Genomic DNA, 20301 nt, shown 5'->3' on the forward strand with positions numbered 1-20301 from the left:
TTGTTTGAAAGAATTTAGGAAAACCTGAAGCAGGATCCAAGACAGGCCAATCCTATGGTAAAGCCTTTGGAAACAGCTTGGGTGGGCCTGAAAGTTGGGTGGGGCGGGGCCTCAGGGAATCACCAGGGCAGGGCAACCATTGTGAGCCAGGTTGCTGGAGTCCCAGATATGGTACCCATCTGCCACCTCAGGGAAGGGCTCAGCAAGGGAACAACAGCCTCCTACAGAAAATCTGGCCAGGAGAAAGTTGCCCCTCAGTTCTTGGCCCACTGAGAAACAACTCAGTTTTGCTCTGTATGTCTCTGGTACCTTTCAAGCTGCCTCCCCCATGCTGGAGCCCAAAGGGAGAAAGTCCAAGTTTGTGCACGGGCCCTTGAAGAGCAGCTGCCTAGGGCTCCAGCAGCCTCAGCCTCCCTCAGCCTCAGGTCCCCCTGGTTTTTCCAGCCAGAAGTGATGGGGATTCTCCTCCTGGCACTGGAACCCTGAGCGGGGCGCCTGGTGTGGGACGGAGACCCCTTAGTCCTTAGGGAGGACCTTCCCAGCTGAGGTTTCCTCCTAACTTTTATCCATCAAACGTGGGTGTGGGACTAGGCTGTCTGCCCCCGCCCCTCCTACCAGTCTTGGTGTGGCTGCTTCTTTAATTCCGTAGTTGTAGGACTTCCATGCAGCTCAATGTCCAGTGGTTCTGAAGGATGGTTGTTCTGTAGTTTCGCTGTCATTTTGATGTGGTTGTGGGAGGAGGCGAGACCACGTTTACCTACCCGTCATCCTGACCGGAAGTCTGTCAGTGGCGTTTTAATGAAGCCATGACTTTGGACAGCAACAGAAGTTGAACGGGTTATCCGTCCACAGTGCAGTCAACAGTAGCCACGGCCACGGCCCGGCAGGTGTTTACACCCAGTTGTCTGCGGGAGGTGACAGGAAAACCCAGACAGAACGGCGAGCTGCAGCAACAACGTGCAGCTCTGCGAAACTGCGGCGCTGGCACCGACTGTCACCAGCATCAGGAACACACAGTCACTGAGGGGCCCTGGCCACACCCTTCCTCCCCACTGCAGCTGGAAACGGGCCTGACACCCCACTTTCTCTGTCACGTGGCTTCCCTACATGTCCTCAAGCCTTGATGCACCCCTTCCGAAACGGGAGGGAGAAGAGTGTCACAGCTGTCCTGACCACTCAGTCTGGGGCCAACAGCCACTCTCTACCGTAAGAGGTCTGGAGACGACAGAAGAAACAACCACGTCACATATGTCCCCACCTTTCCTCAAGAGTCAGGGACACAAAAACATCAGCTGGTAAAACACACTTCAGAAAAGCCAAGAGACGTGTGTCTAGAGCTGTATTCGACGACCAGACATTTGGACCACAAAACCTATTTGACCCAGTTCAACCACTGACAGCGCTTTCGGGGTCCACTGGCAGCGCCTACACCCTCCTTGGCAAAACGTGGCTGGATCATTTTTGAAGTCTCCGACCTCTTTGCAAAGCTGATGAATTCTTTATGAATCTAGACATTTTCTGCCAAAACTGTGCATGCACAAACAGAGTTTCGTGTGTATCAGCAAATTCACAGGCCCTCTGAGCCCCATCCAACGTTAACACCCCTGGTTTAGAGAAAAACGACTCAGGAGGAAGAGCCCAGGCTACTCCTTAAGACAGAAGCCTGATCACTCAACGTCCGACAGAAGGCAGGTGAAATGCCACCACCGTAAAGCAGGACACCAAGAAGTACGTTGCTTCAGTGGCTACCAGGCTGAAACAGGAGGGCAGCCCAGGGATACAGAGCTGCTCGATGCTGAGAACGAACCAGCCTCAAATGGCTTCATCTTCAAGCAGTTTATGGAGCCAAGAAGCGCATACCTGGAGAGGAATAATGGTCACGCAGGACAGAGTCTAGTAGGTCGTGTGTTTCAGAGTCAAGTTGCCAGTGTTAGAAATGCACCACAAATCTGAAACGACTGTTCTTTCTCACACAGAAGACACCTTTCTCATTGAAGAAAAAAATCTTTCTTACTGAAAAACCTAAACTGCATCTTTAAAAATTACAGTGAAATCTCATAAAAGTTTAAGATCTCTCCGGTGTATTAGTGGTAAAATTACAAAAATAATTTAATGCTGGCCATTTGGGTGACAGAGCTAGGTCTATGTTGGTAATTCTGCGCCTTTGATTAAGGGAATATAAAATGGTCTTTCTAAGTCTAGTCATAATGATGGCTTTGAGGAGTTCCAATGACCCTAATATAGCAAGATAGAAAATGTCCATGTATTTTTATCTTGGTTCATCCTCATAATTCAATGACGCAGACAGGAAGACAGGATGGCTGTTATTTTTCCCTCACAGAAGGTAAAGACACTGGGGACCAGAGAGGGGACTGGCTCGGCCCCCATCACACGGCTTCTAGACTGGGGACCAGAGAGGGGACTGGCTCGGCCCCCGTCACGCGGCTCCTAGACTGGGGACCAGAGAGGGGGCTGGCTCGGCCCCCGTCACGCGGCTCCTAGACTGGGGACCAGAGAGGGGACTGGCTCGGCCCCCGTCACGCGGCTCCTAGACTGGGGACCAGAGAGGGGACTGGCTCGGCCCCCGTCACGCGGCTCCTAGACTGGGGACCAGAGAGGGGGCTGGCTCGGCCACCATCACACAGCTTCTAGACTGGAAGAACCACCAGGACACCCAGCCGAAGCCCAGCTCTCTTGCTATCACGGTGAAGCAGGAAACTGGTAACACAAATGAGATATTTGCATATTTGGCTGACGTTAGATCACGGGTCACTTCATTATAGTTCCGTGTGTCTTGCCCAGTTTTCCGAAGGAAGCCATGGCCTCTTCACAGAGCTGTCTTCTCACCTGCCATCACCATACAGTAACCGAACAGTCAGAGGCCACTGCGGTGCTGGCGGCCAGGAGAACAGCAGGGCCCGGGCCAGTGTGGCTCGGTGGCTGGAGCATCGGCCCGCGCACCGAAGGGTTGCAGGTTCGATTCCAATCAAGGGCACATATCTGGGTTGCAGTTTTTTCCCCTACATTGTTGTTGTTGTTGTTGTTAACCCTTACCTGAGGATATTATTCCGTTGATTTTCAGAGAATTGGAAGTAGAAGGGAGGGAGAAAAAGAAAGAAACATGTGAAAGAGACACATCGATTGGCTGCCTTCCACATGGCCTGACGGGGCTGGGGATTGAACCAGCAACCCAGGTGTGCCCTTGACCAGAACTGAACCCGCAACCCTTCGGTCCTTGGGCTGACACCACTGAGCCAAACCGGCCAGGGCTCTGGGTTGCAGTTTTGATCCCCGGCCCCATCAGGCCGTGTAGGAGGCGACAGATCAATGTTTCTCTCACAACAATGTTTTTTTCTCTCTCCCTTCCTCGCTCTCTAAAATCAATAAATTTTTTTTAAATGTTTAATTTAAAAAAACCCAAACCTGAATATGGATTTGGTAAAAGAACAGCAGTTTAACTATAGCATCAGAAGTGCAAAGGCAGGCAGGTAGTGTAAACAAGCTAAAAGACTCATGTAGTGTGGTCTGTCACTGGATTACGTCCAGGGGATAAAGCAGGTAGGTAAAGACTAGAAGAGCCCGTTTTTAAAAAGTAGAAAGTTGTTCTTAGGAAATCAGTTAAGACACAAAAGGAGGGTTTAGGGCCTGCTCATTTTAATCAGATTTTCAGCAATTTGACTTCTCAAATGACTTGTAAGAATTACTTGGAGTTTTTAAAAAGTACTATACAAAATAAAAAGAACTAAAATCATAAGCACAAGTCCATGTCCCTTCCTATGAGCTAAAGATGAAGTCATATAATTCCAAACTGACACCCAGCTCCGGGGGTTCCCAGCCTGGGCTTTTCTATTCCAGATGGCACGTGGCTGCCGGTAGGTAGTTTCATTTACCTGTAGCAAGTCAAGACCCAGAGGTACGCATCCAAAGCTCTATCACCGGGAAAGGAGGCTGAGTCGTGGCTTTCAAACAGTGTTTGGTTAATTACATGTTTTCTTCTTTGCATTTGGATAAACTCATCTGGATTCTGGTCAAAGAACCACCCACCTTGTGACCCTTGTCCTATCAAACGAAAATGTGCCATAACCACCAACATACTCAGCATTTTCTGATTTTAATGACCCTCTATGTCGCTGTTTTGCCTTTTATTTGCCATAGGAGTGCCTCGCTTTACCCTCCAAGTCTTATTACCCTCAGCCAAAGGTCAATAATCAGAGTCCCACCTTTCACCGTGGTTTAAACATCACCGACAACCAAACCTCCATGGTAACTTTCTGTTCTTTGTTTCCTTAGTAATGCTTCTTATTCAAGCAGGTCACTGCCCATGGAGTAAACAAACGCAAAAGTCAGCTGCTTCTCTTAAAACAAAGAAGAAATGCAGACAAAGTATTTGACACCCAAGGCAATGGCAATTTAGAGACCTCAAAGACCCAACAGTGAAGATCAAACACTCGGGGTTATTTAGGAGATTTCTCAAGACCAAGAAGTCACAAAGGAACTGGTGGAAGACGCCCACTCCAGGTAGCACAAGCCCCCGGACCCGTGGTCTCCCTGCATGCAGCCCCCCACAGGGGCCCTGCGTGCACCTTCTAGGGAGAAAGGCGTGCAATTCATGGTTAAGGTGCTCTGAAGTGGGATCGGGTTTGAAACCTGACACTAGGTGAGAATGAATCCGAACCTGCCACTGTCTTGCTAAGTGTCTTTGGACCACAGAAAAATACATCTGCCGATACGGCTGCTCAGAGAATTAAATGAAAACATGTACAGTGCTAAGCAGCGTGCCCCTCCCATAGCGAAGCTCTCAGTAACCGGTTGCTAAGGCTCCATCATGAGAGGCACAGCCCTGTAAGAGTCCGTTACTCAGAGGACATGTAGTCACTGCTTTGCATGAAATTCAACTGTAAGAATTTTGTTTCATTACAATAATCAGAACAACATTTAGAGTTTTTATCATGTGTCGGGCACTGTCTTAAGTGCCTGAATTAAATGTATTGACTCATTTAGCCCAGCCAGTGTGGCTCCGTTGGTTTAGCATTGTCCCGTGCACCACAAGGTCACTGGTTCCATTCCTGGTCAGGGCACATGCCCAGGTTTCTCACTCAGTACCCAGTGGGGGGCAGGAAAGAAGCAGCAAATGTTGGTGTTTCTCTCTCATTGATGTTTTTCTCTCTCTCCCTCTCCCTTCCTCTCTCTACAAGCAATAAAAAAGAAACGTGTTGATTCATGTAACTTTCACAACAGGCACCGTGGGTACACACTCATTTCCCCACTGTATTGGCACGGAAGCTGAGGCCCAGGGTCACACAGCTGGACGGGGGGCCCGGGTGAAAACCTCAGGGCTGTGGTGGTGCTCGGCTTTTAGTTACCCCCACCTGTCTTTCTCACTGTAAACTGCTTTTTTAAAAAATTAATTTCTTTTGTTACAGATGTTTCTTTTTTTTCCCCACTGACACCCTCCTCCCGTTCCCACCCCGCCTCCCCCACAGGACTGTTGTCTATGTTCATTGGTTATGCTCATATGCTTAAGTTCTTTGGTTTACCTCTTCTCTCCACCACCCCTACACCCCCTTCTCTAAGGTTTGTCAGTCTGAACCTATTTCTCTGTCTCTGGGTCTATTTTGTTCAGCAGATTACATAAAAAAGTGAGGTCATGTGATACTTGTCTTTCTCTGACTGGCTTATTTCACTTAGGATAATACTCTCCAGGTCCCTCCATGTCATCTCAAAAGATAAGAGATCTCTCTTTCATACAGCTGCATAGTACTCCATTGTGTACATGTACCACTGCTTTTTTATCTACTCATCTACTGATGGACACTTGGGCTGTTTCCAGATCTTAGCAATTGTAAATAGTGCTGCTGTGAACATAAGGGTACATATATTCTTTCTGATTGGTGTTTCAGGCTTCCTAGGATATATTCCTAGAGGTAGAATCACTGGGTCAAATGGCAGTTTAATTTTTTGAGGTAACACCATAGTGTTTTCCACAGTGGCTGCACCAGTCTGCATTCCCACCAGCAGTGTACTAGAGTCCCCTTTTCTCCACACCCTCGCCAACACTTGTTTGATGCTTTGTTGATGGCGGCCATTCTGGCAGGTGTGAGGTGACACCTCATTGTTGTTTTAATTTGCATCTCTCTGATGATTAGTGACATTGAGCATTTTTTCATATGTCTCTTGGCCATTTGTATGTCCTGCTTGGAGAGGTGTCTCTTTATGTCCTCTACCCATTTTTAAATTGGATTGTATTCCTTTTGTTGAGTTGTATGAGTACTCTATTTTGGAAATTAACCCCTTATCTGATGTATCATTGGCAATTATGCTCTCCCATATAGTGGGTTCCCTTTCCATTTTGTTGCTTGTTTCTTTTGCTGTGCAGAAGCGTTTTAGTTTGATGTAGTCCCATTTATTCATTTTTTCCTGTTTCTTTTCCCTTAGGCGTTGTATCAGTGAAAATTCTGCTGCATGTGATGTCTGAAATTTTGTTGCCTACATTTTCTTCTAGGATTTTTATGGATTCAAGAGTCACCCATTATGATTGTCTTGCTATTGCTCTCTCCCTTGAAGTCCTCCAGAAGCTTTTAAATATATTGTGGTGCTCCTATATTCGGTGCATATATGTTTACCAGGATTATATCCTCTTGTTGGAGTGATCCCTTTATGTAGTGACCTTCTTTGCCTCTTATTATGGCCCTCGTTTTGAAGTCTGTCTTATCAGATATGAGTATTGCTACACCAGCATTTTTTTTTCTTCAATTTCCATTTTCCTGGAAAATTTTGTTCCATCCCTTCACTTTCATCCTGTGTGACTCTTTTGTTGTGAGGTGGGTCTCTTGTAGGCAGCATACATGTGGGTTGTGTTTTCTTATCCAATCAGCTATCCTATGTCTTTTGATTGGATCATTTAAGCAATTTACATTAAGGTTATTACTGATAGGTACTTATTAGTTGCCATTTTTATTTACGTCTGATCTTCTCTCCTTCTCTATTTCTTCTTCTTACAACAGTCCTTTTAGTATTTTTTGCAGGACTGGTTAGGTGGTAGTAAAGTCCTTTGGCTTTTTTTTTTTTTTTGTCTGTGAAACTCTATTTCACCTTCAATTTTGAATGATAGCCTTGCTGTATAGAGTAGTCTTGGATTCAGACCCGTGCCTTTCATTACTTTGCATTCTTCATGCCACTCCCCTCTGGCCTGCAGGGTTTTTATTGAGTAATCAGGTGACAGTCTAATGGGAGCTCCCTTGTAGGAAATTTTTGTCTCTCTCTTGCTTCTTTTAAGATTCCTTCTTTGTCTTTAATGTGTGCCATTTTACTAATGATATGTCTAGCTATGGATCTTTCTGAGACTCTCTGTATTTCCTGAACTTGTGTGATTTTTTCCTTCACCAAATAAGGGAAGTTCTCTGTCATTATTTTTTCAAACAGGTTTTCTATTCCATTCTCTGATTCTTCTATTTCTGGTCTTCCTATGGTGCAAATGTTGCTACATTTTGCATTGTCCCAAAGCTCCCTTAAACTCTCCTCCTGCTTTTTAATTTTTTGTTCCCATTTGCTGCTCTATTTGGGTGTCTTTTTTTTTACCTTGTCTTTTAACTCGCTGATTCTGTCTTCAGCTTCTTCTAATCTACTATTGAGACCTTCTAAGGTATTTTTCATATCAGTTACATTTTTATTTCCACTTGATTTTTTTTCATAGCTTCTAGATCGTTTTTTATGGCGATGTAGTTCCCACTGAGCTCTTTATCATTCTCATTAGCTGCTTGCGGTTCTCACTAAATTGTTTGAGCACCCTTAAAATCGTTGCTTTGAATTCTTTACCTGATAAATTGCTTTCTTCCAGTTCATTTGGTTCCTTTTCTGGTGACTCCTCCTTTCCTTTCATTTGGGTGTTGGTCTTTGTCTCACCACTTCAGCAGCCTGGTCGTTCCAGACCAGTGAGGGATGCTGGGATGTGTAGGCAGGTCAGTGTGTATCAAATAAGGCTGCTTTACAAGCAAATACCTTGACAGCACTGCTACTGTGCGTGGTCCACGTTGACACAGCCAGGTCCCTGGTCTGATGGTGCCAGGTGCACTGGTGGACTCAGGTCCCTGGCCCTAGCCGCTCCCCACTGCCTCCTCCCAGAGAAGACCAGGGACCTTTCACAATGGTGGGGCCTTCCACCCAGCACGGAGAAGCGCCCTGACAAGCCACTTACGAGGTAGCCACTGCTCCTCGTCCACAGCACTGGGACCCTCTGCCCCATGTTTCTACATTGCTCGAGGTTGCTCATCCACACTCACATCCACTCGCAGTCTCTCAGGCTCGCTCACTCTCACCCAACTCTCATCCTTGCTCTGGTCCTGTCTGCTGCCATCTTTTTCTCACCGTAAACTTCTTGAAAGTAGAGGCCAGTTCTGTTTTTAATACACATTTGCTGCGCTCAAGTTACCCATGGTGTGCTTCGTAAGGCAACGATCTGCGTTTTTGCTTCTCTCTGTGTGCCCCCCGTTTTCCGGAGCTACCCGAACACATGAAAACCAGCACAGGGCTCTCACAGGCCAGACAATGTGCTCCCTACCTACCCCCATCTCACCCTGCGCACGCGGTCTCCTCTCTACCCTGAGACTTCCCTGCTGCCCTTCTGAACGGTCGGGTGCACCCCGCCCCGTCACCGCTCACATTAGGGGTGCACTCCTTTCGCGATCCTTGGCTGAGACCTACTCCGTGGTCCGATGCACAGGGACGGAGAGCGCAGGGTGCCGGGCACCCTTGCGGGGCGGGGTTGCAGGATGAAAAAGAAAAGAGCATTAGCCCAGGTATGAGCGTGCGACCCTTGCACCTCGAGGTCCCGGTTGGATTCTGGTCGGGGCACAGGCCTGGGTTGCGCGCCCGATGCCCAGTGGGGGGCATGCAGGAGGCACCCAATCGATGTGCTCTCTCTTGATGGTTCTCTCTGCCTCTCCCTTCCTCTCTCTCTCCAAAAATCCATTAATTTTTTTTTTTTAGGAACCACGGCATTAGTGGGAAAGCAGGCGACATCCGAACCGTCTGTGGTTCCGGTGGGGCGGTCCCAGCGCATTGCTACGCCCTGCCCAAGGCGCCCGGTCCGTCCGAGGCGCGCCCCGGGGGCGCGGGGCGCGCGGGGACTTGCCGCGGTCTTGCGGGTCTCGCGGAGCCGCACCGGCGCCGAGAGGAATTCGACCCGAGGGCCGGCGTGCCGCCCCCGGCGCCCGGGCCCCAAGCCCCTCCAGCCCGCCGCCTCACCTGCAGACCGCTCACGCCGCGGCCCAAGCGGCACCCACCTGGAACTCCAGCCCGTAGATCACCGGCGCGTCGTCCTCCATGCTGCGGCCTCCCCTCGCCTCAGGCGGGTCCCCGCAGCCGGCGCGCCCCTTGCTCAGCGCCCATTCATTCCCCCCGCCCGGCCGGCGCGGAGACCGATGCTTCCTGGCCCAGCGCGGCTCCCGTAGCGCTCACTTCCTGTGTTTTCCTGACGTGTCATCGCGACGCTCTGCGCGGGCGCCCAATGGCGGCAGGGCCCTGCTTGTGCGCATGCCCAGTCGGTCTTATCCGGGCTCCAGTCTCCGTGAGCTCCGGGAGTGGTGGACTCGGCGGGGAGGAGCTAGGGCGGGCGGGGGGAGGCGGGGCCTCTAGGAGGGGCAGAGGGCGCTCTGGTCGAGGGGCGGGGCCTCGGGGGACTGTGCTTCCCCACCTCGCCGTTGGGGGCCGCCGGAGAGTCTCTGCTGAACTCCCTGGTGCCCCATCCTCCTGAATGGCCCACATGGGATGTTGACACCGTGCTTTGTTCCCATCAGGACTTTCCAGAGCGCGAGGACAAATGCTCTCTATCCACTGTCCTAAAGCTCCGGGCCCCAACCTTAACACTGAAGCTGCATACTTCCGTTTACAGATGAGACGCTGTGCGTGGGCGCTAGGGTGCCTGGCAGCTCCACCAGACTCCGTTGGGCCGGCCTGGGGTTCAAGTCAGGGGCCAGTGCTCAGGGGCCAGTGATGCCTGGCGTGGCAGTGCTGGCGGAATCTGACCAGCATTTGACAGTGATTGGGAATCAGCTAGGAAGACCCTGGGTTCCCCACCCCCCACCCCAGTATCTCCAAGGACTCATCATGGAGAAGGTGCCTCTCGTAGGCAGTAGTCCCCAAATGCTTGCCCCAAATGCTGCTCATGGTGCCGAACTCAAGGGGTGCGCAGCAGGGGGTGTTCTATTCAAGCATGAGATATGGTTGTTATTAGGTAGTTTTTTTTACTTGCAGCTAGTAAAAGAGAAAGTATACCCATCCAAAGCCTTGTCTCACAGAAGGGAAGCTTAGCCATGGCTTATACACCATTTGGTTAATTACATATTCATTTTTTTTTATTAATTTATTTTTGTTACAGATGTTTCTCCTTTTTTCCCCATTGATACCCTCCTCCTCATCCCCCCCACCCCATCCCCAGCTTTGTTGTCCATGTCCATTGGTTATGTGTACATGCATGTAAGTTCTGTGATTTATCTCTTCCCTCCCCCTCACCCCCTCTTCTGAGGTTTGTCAGTCTGTACCCAATTCCACATCTCTGGGTCTACATATTGATTTCTTAGCAGTTGGCTAAACCTGTCCTGTTGGGTTCCTGTCAATCTCATCTGGTTATAGCTGTGTCTGCAAAATACTATTCTACATTTTAACATTTAGCAGGAATAGTATTTAGTAAGAACCGGCCCAGACCTTGAGACCCTTGTCCTATCTAACACTCTCAGCACACAGAAATTGTATTGCATATGATCCCAAAATGCTATAGCTGCAGCCCCCTCATTAACTTGGGCGCCAGTGTTTTACAGGACCATGCATCTCTCTTCCATTTCTGTGGTTAATTAACTTTTCTCTCTACCCTTAATCTATTTTCATGACAAATGGCTGAGTCTGGAACAAGGTATATGAAAAGATGCTTAACATTACTGATCATCAGGGAACCACAAATCAAAACCACAATGAGGTATCACCTCACACCTGTTAGGATTGCAATTATCAAAAAGTCAAAAGGGAACAAGTGTTGGCAGGATTGGAGAAAAGAGAGCCCTTGTGCACTGTTAAGGGGAATGTAAACTGTTAAAGCTACTATGAAAAATAATACAGAGATTTCTTTAAAAATTAAAAATAAAACTGTATGATGCAGCAATCCCACTTTTGTGATTCAAAGGTGGGGATCCCTATCTCAGAGTGCAGAGATACCTGCACTCTATATTCATTGTAGACTGATTCACAGTACTCAAAAGATGGAAACAATCTAAGTGTCCATTGACAACTGAATAAAGGTGTGAGCTTATGTATCTCGGGTGACCCTTGAACAATGTGAGGGTTAGTGACGCCAAACTCCCTTGCAGAAAGAAGGTCACATATACTTTTAACTTCCAAAAAACTTGAGTTATCCCTCTATATCTGTGGGGGATTTATTCCAAGACCCCCTGCAAATACCAAAATCCATGGATACTGAGGTTCCCTAGGTAAAATGGCCTAGATCAATGCATATAGTTTTCCTTCCATACCTGATAAAACTGCAGATAAAACTAATACGGGTATTTGTTGAAATAAATATTTAAGTGGACCCACACAGTTCAAACTCGTGTTGTTCAAGAGTCACCTGTATATATGTCTGTATATGTAGTGGAATATTATTCAGTCTTTAAAAAGAAAGAAATCCTGACATTTGCTACAACATGGATAAACCTGGAGGACATTGTGCTGTTAAGTGAAATAAGCCAGACACAGAAAGACAAATACCGCATGATTCCACTTACATGTAGAATCTAAAAAAGTTGAGGTCATTGTAACAGAGTAGAATATTGGTTACCAGGGGCTGAGAGCTGGGTAACTGATCAAAAGGCACAAACTTTCCATTATAAATAAGTTCTGGATACCTAATATAAAAATGGTAACTATTGTGATAGTAACATATCCTACTTTTGAAACTTGCTATAGATCTCCCGTGGTCATCACACACACACACACACAATGGTAACTCAGTTGATGGATGTGTTCATTAGTCCTACTGTGGTCATCATTTCACATAGTATACATTGTACACCTTAAATACATACAGTTTTTATTGGTCAGAAATAAATTAAAATATTTTAATCATTGAAAAAGAAGAAACGGCCAGGTCTGGTTTGGCGTTTGGCTCAGCTGTATTCCAGCGCCTAACGCCTTGCCCGGCGGAGTTAGGCTGGATGGGTATTTGCTGGATGAATGGGGGGAGCTGGATACGACTGCTATTATTATTACTACTACCATTTTTATCACTAATGTTACTACACAAAGAGTACAGATGCAGGGCAGGAAAGGTGAAAATACAAAGACAAACCCCTGAAGACACAGTCCTGCTAGGTGCTTTGTTCCCAATGTAAAGAGCCTCACGGTCTCCCTTGCAGCTGCCCCAGGGCCACAGGTGCGCCTGCAGCCTCAGCTGTCAGAGTAACTTCCGCAGCATTCCCAGGGCCCCGCCCATTTCCCCTCCCGCGTTTACACAGAGGCCCAGGCCCCGCCCCCGCCGCTCGCACCGGAAACGCACCGCGCTTCCGGCCGTCACCGTCGGGGCGGTTACTGACCATGCGCGAGAGGCGCGCGCAGGCGCCGCAGGAGGCGCTGCGGCCACGCCCCCTTCCGGGGTCCCTCCGCCTCTCCCGGACCCTGGTCGCGGCCGCAGGTGACTCTCTCCTCGACTCCGTGGGCGGCCGCAGGTGAGGACCGGGCGCGGGCTGCAGGGAGGCGTCGGGCCGTCCGTAACCGCCGCTCCGCCGGCCCCGCGGCTCCTCCACCCGGGACCCGCCGCCCGGGTCCGCAGCAGGGTCGCTGGCGGAGGAGGGGCCCGGCCCGGTCCGGTCGGGCTCGGCTCCCCTGGGCCCCTAACGTCCCGCCCCCGGGTCCGTCGCTGTCGCTGGCCGTGCAGCCCTTCCTGGCGGCGGCCGGGACCGAGGTGCCGCCGGGCCGCGCGCACCACTCGGAGCATCTGTGTGAGGAGCCGGCCGGGCCAGGCGGGGGCCCCAGGAGCTCGGGCTCATCCCGGGCCGGGGCACGCGCCGGGGTCGCGCGGAGGCGACCAGGGGATGTGTGTCTCACGGCTGCTCCTCCCTCCTCTCCGCCCCGCCCGCGCCAGGCGAAGGAAAGGCCCCGGCGGGGGTGGCGCCCCCGGCTGCGCCGGCTGGAGGTGTGCTCCGGGGCGGGCTCCGTCTCCCCGGCTCCGCAGGGCGCTTCTCCTGGGACCACGGTTTCCACTGTAAGGCTCCTGGAGGACGCCGGGTCTTTGGGGTTCAAGTACTTAACTCCTAGGTTGTCTCTTTTTTTCACAAATTCCGAAGACAGTGCTGAGTGCAGCACCGAGGCCCCCCGAGCGGGATGCAAGCGGGAGGCAACTGTTTCTTCGGGTCCGGTCCCTAATATTTGCAGGGCTCTCTCCCCGCAGACCTCGTGTCACCTCGCTGCTCCATCCCTCAGGTGACAACTTCCACGCTGACGTGTGTGCTGCTCATCACAGGTGGTTAAAGTGCCTGTGCAGCTCTTACGATTGAATTATCCCGTTTACAGCCTCGGAAGCCCAGACCAGGTTTCAAAGGTCAGGTAGTCGGGAAGCTGAGACTGAGCCGTTGGTTGAGCGGAGCCTGCCTTGGGTGCCCTTTCTGCCTGGGCTCTGCTGCCCGGAATTACCAGCTGCCCCATCCGCCTTCCTAGGAGCAGAGGGGCCTGTGTGGAGTGCTGTGCGTCCAGCCTGGGCACCGGCACCGGCGCCGGGCGGGCCTTGGCTTGCTCTGCGTAGGCTGGAGGTGAAGGCAGGTTACAGGTTAGCCCTGAGAATGAAATAGGTAGTACATGTGAAGTGCCTGATCAGTAGTGGGTGTTTTCACATGAGGTCTTTCATAAACGTAAAATAATTAGATTTCCACGCAACAACGTATTTGCATGGAAATAGGGTCTGCATTATTGCCCTCTGGTAAAAGATTTATAATTCAGCCTTATTTCAGAAAGGGACCCTGAACCGCTGTAGTTTTCATTGTTGTTAGTGAATTTGAACTGCTGAAAGTTAGTACTTGAAAAATTTTAAGGCATTACTTAAGCTCATTGTGCAAAAGCACTCACCTGGACACAGGAAGCCTGACTTCTCTGCTAGCGTTTTGATGGTGTCAGTGTAAAGAAGACTTGAATCTTTGTAAGGATTTAAGAAGAGGTTTTAGCCCTGGCCAGTTTGGCTCAGCGGTTAGAGCGTCGGCCTGCGGTCCGGAGAGACCCGGGTTCGGTTCCCGCTAAGGGCATGTACTTTGGTTGCAGTTTGTCCCCGGCCCTGGTTGGTCGTGCGGGTGGCAGCCACTCGATGTGTCCCTTCACGTCATTGTTTCTCTCTCCCTCTTCCTCTCTCCCTCCCTCTCTATCTGTACAAAAAATGGAAAAATATCCTCAGGTGAGGAAAAAAAAAAAAAAAGAAGAGGTTTTATTTGGGCTGACCTGAGGATAGGCTCAAGAGCAGAGTTCCAGGAAGCCTTAAAACACTTCTCCAACTTTCAGAAAGTGGGGGGATGTGTATTGTATATGTGGAGGATGAGGAAGGATACAGCTATGCATCAGCAGTTTTAATTGCATACATTCAAGGAGTAACAGTTTTATGTCAGGTGGAGAGAAAATGCAGGTAAAGTAGGGTCTCCAGCACCTGGATTTGGGAGTTCTGGCTGGAAGCCATTCTACATGTTTGTCAGGTTGTGAAAGGACAGTCACTGCCGCTATAATCATTTCTCTAATTGGAACTGTTGGAAGTATATGTGGCTAGTCCCATAGAAGGGCTTGGTTAGGAATTTACTGTATTCCTTGGTTACTGATCAAGTTGGAATAGCCGCTTAGACACCCGTTTGCTTCTCAGTGGTGACATGCACTTATAATCATATGTATGGTTTAATAGAAATTATTAAGCCAGTATCAGGATTACAGATTTTCCTAGCCCGGCCAGTGTTGCTCAGTGGTTGAGCGTCGACCCATGCACCAAGAGGTCTTCGTGCTTAGCCGGAGAGGACGCAGGAAGCCTCCCACATGGGGCTGCTCCCCTCCTTCACGTCCGGAGCCAGCCTTCAGTCTGGGCTCGCTGTGAAACAGTACAAGGAAGAAAGCTTTTGTTCTTCCTTTTTTTAAAAGTCATTTATAGCTAATCTAGATGAACATATAATAAATGGGGAATTAGTAACTGACTAGGCTGGACAGGAAACTGCTCCAAAATGTTTAACTTTGATCTTCTACTTTCAAATAATCTTGTTGCCCTGAGCAGTGGCTCATTTGGTTGGGGCGTTGTGCCGTACACCAAAAGGTTGCGGGTCAACTCCCAGTCAGGGCACATACCTGGGTTATGGTTCAATCTCCAATCGGGGTGCTTACAGGAGGCAACCAATCCATGTTTCTCATCTCTCTTTCGCTGCCCTCTCTCCCCTTCTCCAGCTGCCCCCTTCCTCTCTCTCTAAAAATCAATAAAACATATCCTCGGGTGAGGATTTAAAAAACTAAAGTAAAAATGATGATCTTGTTTGGGGGTCTCATGGTGACTCAGGCTGGATGACGAGGAAGGACAGCTGACTTGGAACGCTCTGATGGACATATTGGCAGGGAGGGGAAGCAACCTTTGAGCAGCGAAGTACAGTTTCTGTAGGTCAAAACGTTGTTTTTGTTTTTTCTGGAAAAGCCATCATCTTTTATGTTTGTCTTGGTTTCCTTCCCTCGAATGTGTTCACTGTGAGAGTAGAACCATAGAGAGTAGCTTTTGCTTGTAAAGCTCTTTAAGAAAAGGAGCCACACTGTGTAGACCACAAACCCTTCTGTTCTGTGGCCTCCACAAGCCTTACCAACCCAGCACTTCATTTTATGGGACTTGGTTTCTCCCTCCCCAGCCCTGGGATTCTGAGCAAGCTTCATAGCCTCTCTCAGCCGCGATTTCCTTGTCTCCAGAACGAAGGAAGTGATGGCGGCCGTTCCATAGGCTTGTTCCGAGGAGCAGGCGAGAAAATACACAGAACGCACTAGAACAGTCCTTGAATGTAGTCCGCGTCCTCTAGTTCAGCTGTCATAGCGGCTGCCGTCACAGCCCAGTGAGCACGCCTGTGTTTCCTCCTGTCTGCACACCTGCCGTCTCACATCCCAGTGAGCACACCTGTGTTTCCTCCTGTCTGCACACCTGCCGTCTCACAGCCCAGTGAGCACGCCTGTGTTTCCTCCTGTCTGCACACTTGCCGTCTCACATCCCAGTGAGCACACCTGTGTTTCCTCCTGTCTGCACACCTGCCGTCTCACAGCCCAGTGAGCACACCTGTGTTTCCTCCTGTCTGCATACCTGCTGGCTCACAGCCCAGTGAGCACGCCTGTGTTTCCTCCTGTCTGCACACCTGCTGGCTCACAGCCCAGTGAGCACGCCTGTGTTTCCTCCTGTCTGCACACCTGCTGTCTCACAGCCCAGTGAGCACACCTGCGTTTCCTCCTGTCTGCACACCTGCGTGTCCTCCTGTCTGCACACCTGCCATCTCGCTGTCTCACAGCCCCTGCGTTCAGCAGACAGCAGTACATGCTCAGGGAGGCTGGAGGTCCTGGAAAGCTTCCTGGAAGAGGGAGATTTCTAACAAGTCTGAGAGAAGGAGCAGGGTCTGAGGGGCCAAAGCCTCATGCCCATTCAGATGGCTGCGTTTAGGAAGATGCAGTAGGTGTTGGCGAGGGTGTGCAGACATCACAAGGTGGGAGTGTGATGTGGTATGACCACTGTGGAAAACAGTTTGGTGGTTCCTCAAAAATTAAAAGCAGAATTGCCGTCGGATGCAGCAATTCCACTTCTGGGTATATGCCCAAAAGCAGGGTCTCAAAGAGATTTTTATACTATGTTCATTGAGGCAGAGTTAACAGCTGTCAAAAGATGGAAGTATTCTAAGTGTCCATCAGTAGATAAATGGATAAACGATATAGACTTTCATACGGGCTGTTATTATTCAGCCTTAAAAAGAAAGGAAATTTTGGCTCTGGCTGGTTTGGCTCAGAGGTTAGAGCGTTGGCCTGCGGTGCAGAGAGTCCTGGGTTCGGTTCCTGCTAAGGGCACGTACCTCGGTTGCAGTTCGTCCCTGGCCCTGGTTGGGTCATGCGGGTGGCAGCCACTCAATGTGTCCCTTTCATGTTTATGTTTCTCTCTCTCTCTCTTTCTCTCCCTCCCGCTCTATCTGAACAAAAAATGAAAAAATGTCCTCAAGTGAGGATAAAAAAAAAAGAAAGGAAATTTTGATATAGGCTACAACATGGTTTTCTAAACCTGAGGACATTATGCTAAGTAAAATAAGCCAATTACAAAAAGACAAACACTGACGTGAGTATAAGTATTTGTCATGTATTCACTCATACGAGGACCCTGGAGTCGTCAGATTCCTAGACGGCAAGTAGATGCTGGTTGCCAGGGGTTGGGGAGGAAGGAGTATGGAGCGAGTGAGTAATGGCTACAGAGTCTTGTTTCACGAGATAAGGAGGGTCTGAAGGTGGGCGGTGGTGATGGTTGTGCAACATGAGTGGACTTAATGCCACTGAACTGTACACTCAGAAATTAAGATGGTACTTTTTTTTTTTAATTTCCGTTTCTTATTGATATTAGAGAGAGAGGAAGGGAGAGGCAGAGAGAGATAGAAACATCGAGAGAGAGCATCGATTGGCCGCCTCGTGCATGCCCCCCATTGGGAATCCGGCCCACAACCTGGGCATGTGCCCTGACCGGGAATCGAACCAGCGACCTCTTGGTGCATGGGTTGATACCCAACCACTGAGCCATACTGGCCGGGCTTAAGATGGTAAATTATATGTTGCGTTTTTTACTACAGTAAAAAATAAATGGCTAGAAAAATGGAATCTTCCTAATATTGATATAAATATGTAGCTGGTAAACACTTGTTAAGTGATTCTTTTTTCTGGTGCAGTTTTAGGTTCACTGCAAAATTCAGCAGCAGGTGTAGAGATTTCCCATGTACCTCAGCCTCCCCACCAGAGGGTACGTGGGTTACAGTCTGTGCAGGCAAGTCGTCACCTAGAGTTTGTAGTTGACGTTTGGGCTCACTCTTACTGTTGTGCTTTCTACTGGTTGGGACAAATGTATAATGATGTGTATTTACCATTTTTATAAATTAAAAGAAATTTTAATAATAGGATAAAATCAGCTTAGTAGTAACTGAGACAGAAAGCTGATGCAATGGGTTGTGTCTGTCTTTGTTGCAGAGACCATGGAGGATGCTACGGGCGCTGACCAGCGCCTGACTGCGGAGCCTGGGCTGGCCCAGGAGCGAGCCGAGAGTGTCACCCCACAGGTGCCCCAGCCAGAACCTGGGCTGCTCTACCAGGAGGAAACCATTGATCTCGGGGGAGATGAGTTTGGGTCAGAGGAGAATGAGACGGTATCAGAAGATTCTAATAATTTCATAGATAAGCTTAGTGAGCACATGATGGAGAGTGTCCTTATTTCTGATTCTCCCAACAACAGTGAAGATGACACGGGTGACCTTGGTGGGGTGCAGGATCTCGAGGAGCCTTCAGGAGGCAGCGTTGATCACAGACAGGACGATGTCATAGGTAGAGGCGTGGTCGGCACGCCCAGTCCAGACAGCGAAAGTGATGGAGACAGAGTGCCTAAGGACTTCTCTGAGGTGACCCCTGACACCAGGGCGTCCTTGAAGGAAGGCCCCGAGCCAGAAGGGAAAGGCGTGCCCATCTGTGACGATGGAGATTCAGGGGACCCAGGCCTCAAGTGCCAGGGCGCTGCCCCCGAGGGGCCAGGCCAGTCCTCCAGGCAGCCCTCTCCCAAAGATGAGCCTGTGCCGGTGTGCACCATCTTCAGCCAGTCCCAGCCCGAGGCCACCCAGCCGCCCCCCTTCCTGCAGGACGGCTTCGAGTCACAGATGGTGAAGTCCCCTAGTTTCAGCAGCGCCAGCCAGCCGGCCTCCAAGACCCCTCCCCAGGTGGTACAGCCAAGCCCCAGCCTGAGCACGTTTTTTGGGGAGACGACCAACACTAACTCTTTGGCCTCGGACTTCTTTGATTCGTTCACAACTTCCACGTTCATTTCTGTCAGTAACCCCAATGCGGGCGCCATGGTTCCAGAGCAGGGGTCCTCGCTCGCTTCTCCAGGGGAAGGAAACTCACTGGGGGTGGAGAGCTCTGAGGTGGCTGTTTCCACGGCAACCCTACAAATCCCGCAGTCTCCGAAGCCATTTTCACAAATCCAGGCTGTGTTCGCCGGGAGCGAGGACCCCTTTGCCACCGCCCTGAGCATGAGCGAGATGGATCGGAGGAGTGACGCCTGGCTGCCCGGGGAGGCGACCAGGGACGTCTTGATTTCAGTAGCAGCCCAACAGTACAGCACCGTGTTCATAGACAAGGAGAACCTCACCATGCCAGGCCTCAAGTTTGACAACATCCAGGTGAGCCCGCTGTTTCCAAAGGAAACACTCGATGGTGGATTCTCCTCCATGCGATAGATAGTCCTGTGTCCACATCTCGGTCCACGTCTGCCCATATTATTTATGTGCACGTCATATGTATATACGTATGTAGAATGCCTCTTATATGCATGTATACTGTAAATATAAGTGGAATACCTTTTATACATATTGTAATATGTACATAAGAACACCTTTTATACACATATAATATATGTATAAGTAGAATATCTTAAGCATTAGAAAATCTTATTTTTCAGGAGTTCCTAAGATCCTGACTGTGAGTGTCTGGGTTATGTCACTGGGTTATTTATTTATTTATTTTTATCCTCACCTGAGGACATTTTTGCATTTTACTTTAAATAGAGTGGGGGAGGGCAGAGAGAGAGAGAAACATCAATGTGAGAGAGACACATCGACTGGTTGCCACCCACACGACCCCAACTGGGGCTAAGGATAAATTGCAACCGAGGTATATGCCCTTAGTGGGAACCGAACCAGGGACTCTCTGGTCCACAGGCAGATGTTCTAACCGCTGATCCAAACTGGCCAGGGCACTGGGTAATTTATTAATTTATTTTAATAAATTAATTATTATTAATTATTATTAATTATTAATATCAGTGGATATTTTTCCACTGATTTTTACAGAGAGTGGGATGAAGGGAGGGGGAGAGGGAGTGAGAAACATCAATGAGAGAAAGACATCGATTGGCTGCCTCCCACACAACTCTGGCCAATAAAATTATTTCCATTTCGCCCTGGGTTCGGTTCCTGCTAAGGGCGCGTACCTCGATTGCAGTTTGTCCCCGGCCCTGGTCGGTCGTGCGGGTGGCAGCCACTCAATGTGCTC

At 49.6% G+C, this 20301-nt stretch overlaps 2 protein-coding genes across 2 annotated transcripts in view; one reads left to right on the forward strand and one right to left on the reverse strand.

Moving 5' to 3' along the window:
• The window catches only part of EIPR1 (EARP complex and GARP complex interacting protein 1), an 84211-nt gene extending 74784 nt beyond the window's left edge, over positions 1-9427 (reverse strand). Inside the window, 1 exon segment of the mRNA XM_036263491.1 lies at positions 9282-9427. Within this exon segment, the coding sequence (XP_036119384.1) occupies positions 9282-9323 (42 nt within the window). The 5' untranslated portion in view covers positions 9324-9427.
• A 3209-nt stretch (positions 9428-12636) lies between these two features.
• The window catches only part of TRAPPC12 (trafficking protein particle complex 12), a 44340-nt gene continuing 36675 nt past the window's right edge, over positions 12637-20301 (forward strand). Inside the window, exons 1-2 of the mRNA XM_036262771.1 lie at positions 12637-12710; positions 18232-19430. Coding sequence (XP_036118664.1) covers positions 18237-19430 — 1194 coding nt within the window. The 5' untranslated portion in view covers positions 12637-12710; positions 18232-18236. The remainder of the gene's footprint in view (positions 12711-18231; positions 19431-20301) is intronic.

The sequence above is a fragment of the Molossus molossus genome, unplaced genomic scaffold, assembly GCF_014108415.1.
Source record: "Molossus molossus isolate mMolMol1 unplaced genomic scaffold, mMolMol1.p scaffold_m16_p_15, whole genome shotgun sequence".
Lineage (NCBI taxonomy): Eukaryota > Metazoa > Chordata > Mammalia > Chiroptera > Molossidae > Molossus > Molossus molossus.